This window comes from Zootermopsis nevadensis, unplaced genomic scaffold (assembly GCF_977971745.1).
Source record: "Zootermopsis nevadensis isolate Lab colony 2312 unplaced genomic scaffold, Znev_1.0 Znev_ptg000008l, whole genome shotgun sequence".
In the NCBI taxonomy this organism is placed as follows: Eukaryota; Metazoa; Arthropoda; class Insecta; order Blattodea; family Termopsidae; genus Zootermopsis; species Zootermopsis nevadensis.
The window spans coordinates 11,668,570-11,680,162 of record NW_028259140.1 but is presented as its reverse complement, the minus strand read 5'-3'; the positions used below and the strand labels follow the sequence as shown (position 1 = coordinate 11,680,162).

Here is an 11,593-nt window from a genome sequence, read left to right as displayed (position 1 = left end):
TGCCACCTGTAGCGAGTTCTGTTATGTGTAATAAAATCACTCCTAATACACTGGTTGATGCATACAATAAGTATTAGAAAGGTCAAAACGCAAGTGAATGCACTGACTTCTCATATTTCATACATTGCGGCACAAAGGTACTTGACGCCATTGACAAACCAATAACTCCCCCACCCCCCCGCCGATCGTAAATGTTCTCAGGACTACAGCTTAGTTACACACATTGAGCATCAAAAATAATTTTCATTATACTGTTATAATGCACTTACAGCTCTCACACAAAATAAAATAGTAAACAATTGGAAATAAAAACGATGACAAAAACAGTGAAGATGGCTGCCTTCTGGGTTGTAACACCACATAATCTGGTAGTTTACCAATGTTTCAATGGTACCTCCTGTCTCCATCATCAAGCCAATGAGTTGGGAAACTTCTACCAGACTAAACAACCTTAAAGTCTAGAGGAAAGCCCTCTTCATACTCAATGCTGTGAGAACTTCAAATTCTACAAATTAAAATAGTGTTTAATGAATGAAGTAAGACAGGATATTAAGCAGCATGAAGACTGGACTGAGGGAAATATAGGAAGACATATTGAAGTTGTATTTTGTTTCTTGTATGCAACACAAAATATGGATATGATTTAAAAAAATACATTATGCTTGTCTGTGGTATGCAGATACTGATGCTACAATATAATACAAGTCTGAATAACATACAAGGTGATCATACAAAATTTCTCATTGGTGCATTCATCACATAGTTCTGAAGGTGGAGGCAAGGGAGATGTTCTGCAATGAACAGTCTGGACTGATGGCAGTCTCCTGGAAGATGTTCCGTTCAGATTTCAGGTCTGAGTGCACCAGCGGGAAGTACTGCACACGCCCACTGGACCATGCCTACAATAACACACATCTCCTGTTGGTCTTAAAATCAACCATTAGTTGATAACTCCAACAGAGTGACATAAAACCGAAAACTGGGTCAGTTATGCTGTACCACATCAAAGGAAATGGTTCAAATCTTAGGTGGTTTCTTTTTAACTTTCGCCAGTAAAAGGACAGATGACACCACAAATGAGCATGTATGTTTCCTCTCTCATTTCTTTCAATTCAAAGACTGCTGTCTTCTGGGTTGTTGTGCCATGTAGTCCTTCCTGCCTCCGACATCAGGGTGATCGCCTTGATGATGGAGGCAGCAAGGACTTATGAAACATCTACCAGACTACACGGTGCAACAACCCAGAAGACAGCAATCTTCAGACTCACCATCATGAAAACCTCAAATCCTACATTCCTTCAATTCATTATTCATGACTATCTTCCCAATCATAATCTGAGCACGTGACAGGATTATGAAAACAAATTAATGTGATAGTGTATGATCTTTCTTATTGACTAATTAATTTCATTCAACACTAGAACTATAGTACTATCTGTATGTAGCATGGCTTGTATTTTTCATTGTTGTTCTGAGTGAAAAGGGATGGAAAAAGAATATGGGAGAAAGGATGAAAGAGACAAAGGCATGAAAAGGATAAAGAAAATAAAGATATGGGGTAAGGGATGAAGGTATAAAAATATCGCATATCACTGAATTTCAACAGGCCTTTTCCACCAGTTTTAAATATTAAACTGTTTAGGTATCATATGGAAAGATATGTTAAAATATTGAAGTTTCCAGAATTATAATTGGATATGTGGACTTTCCAAGCAAAGAGCTGATGTATGAAGTTAGTTTTGAAAAGGAACCTCTATGTATACGAACCCACGTTTGCATTCAGAATAAGTCCATGAGTTTAAATCTCAAATCAAATTTTAGAAAAGAACCCTCTTTGTATATGAACCATTGCTCTTTTGACCAGTACTTAAAATGAATGAAATGATGTATCTAAAAATTTGTATATCTAACAATATTTTCTTCAGAAAAACACCAATATATCTACTTGTAATATGAAGCCCAATGAACAAACCGATAAAAGTCTGCATATAAAGGTTAATATTAACCTACAAACAAGTCAATAATTCTTAGTGGACTAAATGTATGAATCATACTTACAATTGTGAGGCATGCCCCATCCCCAAAATTCTGCTGGAAGCTGATGCAGTTTGGAATTTCTCCCGACACACCTTGCACCAAGCAACTGCAACATCAAATAGTAACAAAATGCTCCATCAATTTGGTTTGAATATATTATCTAACTCCATGTGAAGTTGACAGTATGTTTAGCTAGACAAGGAATTCCCAACCTTATATGGAACTAAATGTTCATTCAGAGAAGCTTGCTACTGGCTCCTATTCTGAGCCAAGTGCAGTCCATACTCTTGCATCCCATATCCTTTTGTAATATCCACTTTAATATTATCCTCCTAAAGACACAGAGGTCTGAACTGGTGTGTCCCATTTAGAATTTACTTTATTCTGATTAAGTGAGGTTTGCATTAAGTAGGTACATAAATAGTCAAAACAAGAGATAGTGCTCCGTAGGAAATCCTCATGCTGTCCATGAAGTTCCTGTACATCAGGGGTCGTCAACCTGGTCCCTACCGCCCACTAGTGGGCGATTCAAGCTTTCATGGTGGGTGGTGGGGGTTTTTGTCCGTTGTTACAAATTTTGTTCTTCCTACATATATCGAATACATTGTTAATAACTTTGCAAGTTTGACTTTTTAAAATATGCTTTTGCAATATACTTTAGAATTCCATCTCTAAACTTTGAATATAGATAATAAATTCACTGGACACTTCTCAAAGTATTACTCGCGGACGAGGGAGCAATGAATGAGCTCCATAGCCAAAGACACGAGTTTAGTGCGCATAACGAGGGCGGGGTTTACCACCGGCCATCACTCAGTCTTCGAGCTGTACCTTTTTCATGGTGGTAGGCAGTATGTGCGGCACAGGTGGGCGGTAAGGAAATTTTACCATCAACAAAGATACAAAAGTGGGCGGTAGGTATAAAAAGGTTGACGACCCCTGCTATACATGGTGAAAGTCAGTGTGACGCACGGTTACAGCAGTGCTACAAAAATAAGATGATGAAACAATTAATTTTGAACAGTATGTGAAATTAATTCTGACATCCTTTTGTGATCAAACTTCCTGAAGTAAAGAGGAAATGTTCCACAAAATAACACAGCACATGACATGGCTGATATAAAAAGTTCTCTGTTATGATGCTAGATATCAAAATGTTCTGTACAAAGACCCAAATGGCAATTTGCAATGAGGTTATTTCATTTCGCAATTCGATAGATACAACATGGAATAGAACAGTTGTGTGTGATAAATACTGAAATTCAACAAGTATACATAAAAGTAAACAATTTCAAAAACTAAACTGGCAATGTGATGCACAGCGTGAAGTAAAAACAATACAGTACCTAGGCAGGGCAAGAAGGGCTGAGGACACTGATAGGAGAAAGGGAAAACAGCAGACAGCAGAGACGAAGATAAAGGTATCAAAGGGACAAAGAGAAGAAAAAAAAAGAAGTAAAGAATTATGATAGGAAATAAATCATTCCTGCTGAATTTCAACTGGCATTTTACTAATATTTGTATGATGTGCAGTTTTGTTTGCAAATGAAGTTAATGACTAATACCAGAGTTCACAGGGATTCTAAAATCAGTTACCTTTCCACTCCACAACATCTTCCTTGTGTGTTGTTACAAGAGCGGAATGAATCCATTCATCACCCTCATTTCTCTTTTCTTGAAGATCTATTTTTAAACAATATCCTCCCATTTATGCCTCCATCTGCCAAGTGTTCTTTCCCCTTTGAATTATCAAACAACAATTCTCACCCTGTCCATGCCTTGACTTGACTTGGTCATGAGTACAAATTATGAAACTACTCCCTCATTATGCACTTTTTTCTAGCCTCCTGTTACTTCATTCATCTTCAATCCAAATATTATTATTCTATGTTCTTCCCGTAAGTGAAAGCAAGTTTCACACCCACACTAAACAGGAAAAATTGTAGTTTCATTATTTTAATCTTTACATTTTTATACATGAGACAAGTTATTCTGAATTTGTCAAACTGATAAGCACTATTTTCAATTTCTGTTAAAAAATAAATAAAAATGTTAAAATTAAAATTTCATGATCCTACATTGACTGGAGCCAATGTTGCTTCCATCTCACACACTCAGCTTCCAAAGTAGTACACTCTGAACAGTGCTTGATTCTGAATATCACGAAAATTAATCAATTTGTTCAAACATGAAAACACAAACAGAAATGCGCAGAGATGATAATATTATCTCATAACAGAATAATAACTTTTAATAATATTGGGAAGTCAAGAGACACTGATACATGCCACTTTTCAGCCAAATTTAGTGCAAGTAGTTACCATGGAGACACCTGCAGCAAAGCGTGTAGCTCCGTCAAAAATATGGCAACAAGGTCTGTCTTCTTAAACATCACAGCCAAGTGTTGCCCCCTGGTGTCCCACATCAGTGATACAACAACGCCACCCACTCTGAAATACATACATGGTAGGAAACATTACTCATCAAGTACGCAACATCTAACATCACACATTACACCAGGCTTGCTCAAAAGGTGTGGTAAATACCATTACCACAACAGGATGTGTATGAAAACAGGAAAACTGTGGCAGGTGGTGCATGTGACATAAACCCTTAGGCATGCACTTATGGAATTTCCACCACTGAACACTCACTTACATCGTAAGGTTGATCTGTGTGTGTATGTAACATGAGGGGTTGTTAGTTACAGAAATGACATCATTTCACAGAAGTGCAAAGTGTTCAAATGATCTACTAAAGCTGTTGGCTCAACCTGAAAGAAGTAACATCACACAACACAGCAGGCACTGGTGATTCAAACCAGCTGATGCTCTGCCTCTTAACAACAAAAATGTTTGGAACCCTTCCTTGTTTCATTAAATATGTTGGTGGTTCACGGTTGATCTTGATTCTTTTTATACAAACTTCACCAGAATGACAAAATACTTTTCATGGCAGATGGTGGCAACAATGCTCTCATTCTCATGCACAAGGCCATACTCTTTGTGTATATAATCTAGAAACAGTAAAAAATATCATACTCTGTCACTTAAGTGCAGAACAGTGCTGTATCATCAAATTTCTGGTGAAAATAAAACCAGCTTAAATTCTTCACAGGTTGAGTGCACATTATGGGGAAGAGACCTTATCAACAAATCTTCTGAAGGCTGTGAACATATCGCTAAATGACCACATGGTTAGTGATTAGAATTGAATATGAAGCCTTAAGTGAAAATATTTCTCTGTGAAGTTGGAGACTCATCAAAGATTGGGAAGCAGTATGGATTTTTTCTTTATTGAAAATATTCTCAGCTGCTGTATATGACAGATAAGCAAAATGTCATGTACCTATGTAAGAGGTGGTTTGACTTCTTTGTGTATTATAACTGTCAAGCCAAATTCCATTCATGTCAATATATTCATTCTCACACGTATGTACCCACCATGAATTATGAGGGGGTGTGGGTGGGACTCGCATGTGCACAGCAAATAACAAGGCAGGTCTTCTGCTTGTGGAGGATAGCAGTAACAAATAATCGGTTTAGCACACAAGAGGCTAGGATGAGAAAATCCATTTCTTGGTTCAGATAAGGCTATATATAGACATCAAGCATGTTGAATTATTACGAGTTATTTTTTTACTTCCATGTTAACCACTTCAAAACAGAATAAATATTGCCTTAACAACATTATCTTTTTAAACTTACTACTATATTATGATATGCTTAATTATTATTTATGAGACCAAACAGTTTTCTAAATTTTGTAAATTCTCATTATATTGCAGTTACACTACACTTCAGAATACAGTGTATCAACACATTACATAGTTCTCATGATAAACTGAAAACAATGTCTCGCCATGCATTCTAGATGTAACTAACCTCTCTCCTTCATTGACCTCCACTTCAGTCAAGTCCACAATTGGCAGAGCTGTCTTTGAAGTATTATCACCCTGGAACGCAGTGTCCACCTTGCTAAATGTCAGGGAGTAGATCAGTGGCTCCTCTGAGGTGGCAAACAATAGCACAGAGCCGCATGGACTCCAGCATGCAGCCTGCACATGTCCGGAAACAACAGTCCACCGCTCAGGTAGCCATTGGCTGGTGCCCCACACCCTATCACATACAATGTGCTATAATTTTCATTCTATATATCACGAAGGGGCATGGAACACGTATGCCACACTCTCACCTGAATATGATGCCAGTTGTGGCAGCAAACACCTTGGAGCCATCTGGAGACCAAGTGACTAAAGACACACCTCCACCACCCACACGTCTCAAGGTCACAAACTTTTCCATGGCCACATCCCACACATACATGGCAGTGTCGGCAGCAGAGGCCGTGAGCAGCACGTCTCCCTGTGGGTTCCAGGTAACACTGGTGACAGGTGAGTGATGTGGTCTCTTTAGCACAGTTGCGCAACTCATGGAAGGGCGGGTCACTACTGAGTTTGGGTCCACATGCCATACAAACACACCTTCCTCACAGCCAACTGCCAGCTGAGACGCAGAAAATGGCCTGGTGGGTGAACATTAAGCAATCAAGATGAGTGTGACAATTAACATATAAATTCTTCCTCTGATTAATATAATTAACCATACTGAATTAAATTATTTATGGGTTTGAATTCTGCTGGAATTCAGTTTTATGCTCTGTTTAGTAATAATATTAATATACAAATCATTAAAATTATTCTTTTAATGAATAAAAGGATACATCATTTTTTTTTCCCAGTTTGTACCTCCATGCCATACAGGACACAGCACGCTGACTCTTGCATTTTAGAATGGGTGTGATGGACGTGCCTGGGCTGTACACACGAACAGAGTCATCCCATGCTGCTACAGCCAGCTTGGTGCAATGTGGATGCCACGCCAGACACCGCACAGGACTAATGGGCCAGGCTCGTGTCTGTGATACAGCAGCAATGAGTTTGTCTCCACTCTCCTGTAACAAGCATTAAGCACATGCATGACATCGCCATCTCAGGAGACCACTCACGAGAACCTGATTCCTAAAACACAACAGCATTAAATCACTTTTACATATGTAAGATTTGAGGTTTTCACAGTGGTGAGTATGAAGACTTCTGTCTTCTGGGTTGTTGCGCTGTGTAGTCTGGTCGATGTTTACCAACGTTTCAGAGGTCATACTGCCTCCGTCATCAGGGCGATGAGTATGAAGATTTCTGTCTTCTGGGTTGTTGCGCTGTGTAGTCTGGTCTATGTTTACCAACGTTTCAGAGGTCATACTGCCTTCGTCATCTGGGCGATGAATATTCATATAATATATGACCTCTGAAATGTAGGTTAACATCGACCAGACTACACAACGCAACAACCCAGAAGACAGATATCTTCACTTTTACATACATTATTGTCGATCATCCCTAGTATTACAATGAGACTTCTGTACTATGAAGTGCATAAAAATTTGGTTCATAAAATCAAAAGGCACTCCAGACATTTGCTCACTATGATCATCATTATAATGACACAAAAAATTTCCATTCTACCAGGATTCAGTCACATAACTATTTGTGCATGAGACCAATACAGTACCATAGCTAACTTGCATTATATTGTAAAAAATGTAAAGGATTTACATTACTTAAAGGAGACACAAAGAACACATGATATGTAATTTTAAGAATTAAAGTTGTTTTACTTCATGAATACTAGAATTAACAGGTTAAGAGATATTTGACATAAGCCAAGTAATTGTCCTCCATTTTAAATTATGCTGTTCTCAAAATAATCAGTTTTAGATAAACAAATCAATCATTAGACAAAAAAACATAGTTTAAAATTAATTTTAATGCCATGTGGACCTGTAGGTAGATAAAAATATTTCAGAGAAACATAATGTTTCCATCTTCACGGCTAAAGCTGGATAGTATGTTCCTCTAAAACATTGGTATCTACCTACAAATCCACATGACATCACAACCCACAAGAACAACAATGACATCTTCATTGCAATGAGAACTTCAGATTTAACATAACAGCAGAAAGAATTTCAATTTGTTTTCATTTCTTTTGTGAATAAGATAAGTACATAAATAATTTTATCTTAGACTAAAAACATTACTCATGTTCTTATATCAAGCTCATGATAATGCTTGCATAGTAAATGTTTGGTACAATTTTCATTTTGAGCCAGAAGCATTCAGAAAGCACAAGTGCAAGAACATGTGGAGATTCTGTTTACTCTGGTATGGAGACACCTTTCCAGTCTCTTGAAACAGATGGAGACAAACAGGGATTAAATACACTTGTAACTTGCTAATGAAAAGAAGAAGCCTAGAACCAGGGTAACTGAATACTGCACAATCCAAATGCAGTCTAAAAGTGAGATATTCTTCTTCCTCTACATTAGTTTACTCGCTCACTTTTCAGTAGACCGAACCTCAACTGTGGACAGTGTACACCAACTAAAATGGTACTGAATCCTCGTTAGCACTTTCAGGTCACCATTGCAATATCTGAAGGTGAAGGAACCAGTGACAATCCTCGAGTACATGAAGGACTTCTCGGTTATGATTCCACATAAGTTTATAGGTGGGTACGAACATTTAACAAGAATACTGGTACCCACCTACAAGTCAATATGATATCACAAACCAGTAGACCAACATGGATGTCTTCAATGCCATGACAAACGCAAATCCACTACTAATCCTCATATTTGCCTGGAGAAACTGAGGAAAACCATAAAAGCCACAGTCAGGACAGCCAACACTGGCAAAGATTCAAACCAGATACTTTTTGAGCTCAAGCTAAATACTCTGCACCCACATACTTGGTACTGACACGCTACACTAAACAGTAAATTCATGTTTGAAGAAACTTAGTTAGTTAATTCCCTTTATTCCTCTTGGGAACATAGGGCTGATATAAAGCTCCTCCACCTCACTCGGTTGTTGGCGAGTGCCTTTATTTACTTCCAAATTTCCCCTGTGATCTTGCTTCCTTTTCAATAGATCTCGGCCACGTAATCCTCGGTCTTCCTCTTTTCTGTGCTCCTTGGGGGTTCCAGTCCAACACTTGCCTTGAAATGCTCTCATCCTCTTTCCTAAGTGTGCTGAAGAAACTTGCATTTATTTTATTAAGCTGCTTTAAAAAAAAATTGAAACATCTTACCCTGAGATGAGGATGGAATGAGTTGCGTATGTAGTTCATCCCAGAAATTACTCTAAGCATGTAAGCAGCAATGACCTGTAGAACTACAGGCACCTCCCTGCCATCTTGTGGCTCAGCTGTAACATGCAGTGCCTCTACCAGCCCTTGTTCATACCTGTGAAACAAGGTGCGAAGAACCCAGAGCACAGCAATCTATCAGTGTAAAACTAAAACTTAGTGTGCATGATGCACACAGTGTAAATTTTTAATGACTAGAAAAATAAATAAGATTTAGAATTTATAAAGTGAAATTCAGTAATTAATAAGATAATTGGCTGAAATACCAATACAGTGGATTCTGGTTAATTGGGACACATCAGGACCAGAACACTTTTTCCCAATTAAGCGGCTGCCCAAATTATGCAAAGTTCCGCATAAAGAGTTAAAAAGGTTTGTTCTTTAAGATTTGTCCAAAAATAAACGGCTGCCCCGATTAACCGGAACCTACTGTATAAGCACATGAAAAACAATATATTGCAAGCATATTGTGAGGTACAAACCACTACAAAGTGATTCCTTTGAACAAGAAAAAGGCAGTAGTATATAATCTGGCCTAATAATACTTTAGAGAAATAGAAAAAGACCTGATTCTTTTAATAAAAACAACTAATGAACAATTAGCAGATGGCTAAATGATAGATAGGAGAGACATGGGTGGACCCATAAAGTGTTCTTCTGTTGCATTAAAGCATAAGATTGGAGAGGTGTCAATCAGTTTCGGTGATGTGAATGAGATGGTTAGCTCAGAACAGGGCTCAGAAACTCACCAAACATTTGTCAGTTTCTTGAATAGTGTTTCTGAAACTGGAAGGAAAATTCTCCGTGAGTCTTCTCGACAAACACTTGAGTGCAGTAAGTCTCGGGTAATTGTAATGCGAGGATGTGATGCAACCTGAAAGCAAAGTTCAATGTAGTCAAATGTTGCATACTATGAAGAACATCATTCTTGGAATATTTTAATGCTGGGAAGACAAATCTCAACAAATGATACCACATTATTTGAAGTGAACTAAATACGAATGTAAAATACATAAATACAAATGAATAAACAGTTCCCTTAAGGGTAATCATTTCACTAGGCAACATATACTCCCAGCTTTCACTCCATATCACTCACACTCCAAATGGACAAAATTAAATGAATTAATTTCTGGCCTGAAAGAGTGTTTCCGCAAATTCTGAAATCTGGGGATGAGCTTGTTTAACTACAAGCATGTTGTAAGGTGCCACACAGTTGCCTTGGCCTGGATGTGGCACTGATGGCCTACTATTTATCTAGCTCAGGTGGCAACACCGCCTATCTAATCATCTGTACGACTCAGTACCTGAGTGACAAAAAGAGTGATCCTACAATTACCCTATATAAAACTGCAAAAAGCAATCTGTAAATTAATAAAGCATTAATAAATCCCTTTGGACAACATGATGCTCACTGCGTTGGTAAAAAGAAGGACATCGGCCTGTTCTGCATGCATGGAGTGCACTCTCCCCTCCACCTCACACAAGGAGATATGCCCCACTGGTGGAAAGGCAGGAAAGCCATGAAGAGAGCACATCACCCCAACCTGTAATACAACATACTCTTAACAAAGCAACAATTCCATAGCCAGAATTTGACTTCACATAAAAACTAGTTATTTTATTACAAATCTCTTAATTAAGATGGGTTCTTAATAAGTGGAATGATGCCCAGGTCCAATCGAAATCTGACGAGATTGAGGTGAGTAACAATCTGTCACTCAGAATACCGCCCTCTAAAATTAGTTACATCTTATGACATTTTAAGTTAATTCGGACCATGCCAAGGACTGTTATGTGAAACAAAAATCCGATGGGCAATTTGTACTAAGAAAGCTATTTCGTACTCTCCCTGATAACCACAGACTAAAGTTACAAACATAACCCCACAAAACGCTGTCAATCACAGATTTAACAAATGTTGACTCTTATTAAGTACAGTCCACATGACACAAATAATTATAATTCACACTCCCGCAATAAAGGTAGTAACAGATCTTATCTAATGTTCCTAAGAAATCGACGTAAAATAAGTAACATACTTTCGTCTTTCCCGGCATGGAACAAGAACGTCACAGATCAACAACGCAGCCAGACGGTACCTGCAGCCGACCATAGGTAAAGCCAACGGACATGCATGGTTCCTCTTTCAGTTCCGTTCTTGCACAATCGAACACAAGATGATGCTGCCCTCTGTGACCAATCAACATAAAACATCGGGAGTTCGCAGCCGAAGTGGGTAGATCACGTGAAACATTGGACATTATGACAAACCATATTGCTTCCCTGCGACGGGCGTCCAATATTTTTAAAAATTACAGAGCCCGAAAGTTTTAAATTTTACAGAATTA

General features: G+C 38.2%; 1 protein-coding gene across 2 annotated transcripts; it reads right to left on the bottom strand.

Annotated features, from left to right (window-relative positions):
* Positions 1-580: 580 nt before the first annotated feature.
* Positions 581-11,383, bottom strand: LOC110830196 (aladin). 2 transcript variants are annotated; one of them, XM_022064793.2, is made up of 10 exons: positions 11,285-11,383; positions 10,658-10,789; positions 9,992-10,116; positions 9,186-9,339; positions 6,785-6,990; positions 6,232-6,561; positions 5,922-6,155; positions 4,359-4,487; positions 2,059-2,143; positions 581-899 (listed from the first exon to the last, which is right to left on the bottom strand). In XM_022064793.2, the coding sequence occupies exons 1-10, from the start codon at positions 11,300-11,302 to the stop codon at positions 756-758; spliced, it is 1,557 nt and encodes a 518-aa protein (XP_021920485.1). In that variant the 5' UTR covers positions 11,303-11,383; the 3' UTR covers positions 581-755. The 2 variants fall into 2 exon arrangements, with proteins under 2 accessions (XP_021920485.1, XP_021920486.1); XM_022064794.2 differs by lacking the exon at positions 11,285-11,383 and adding an exon at positions 11,090-11,108.
* Positions 11,384-11,593: the final 210 nt, after the last annotated feature.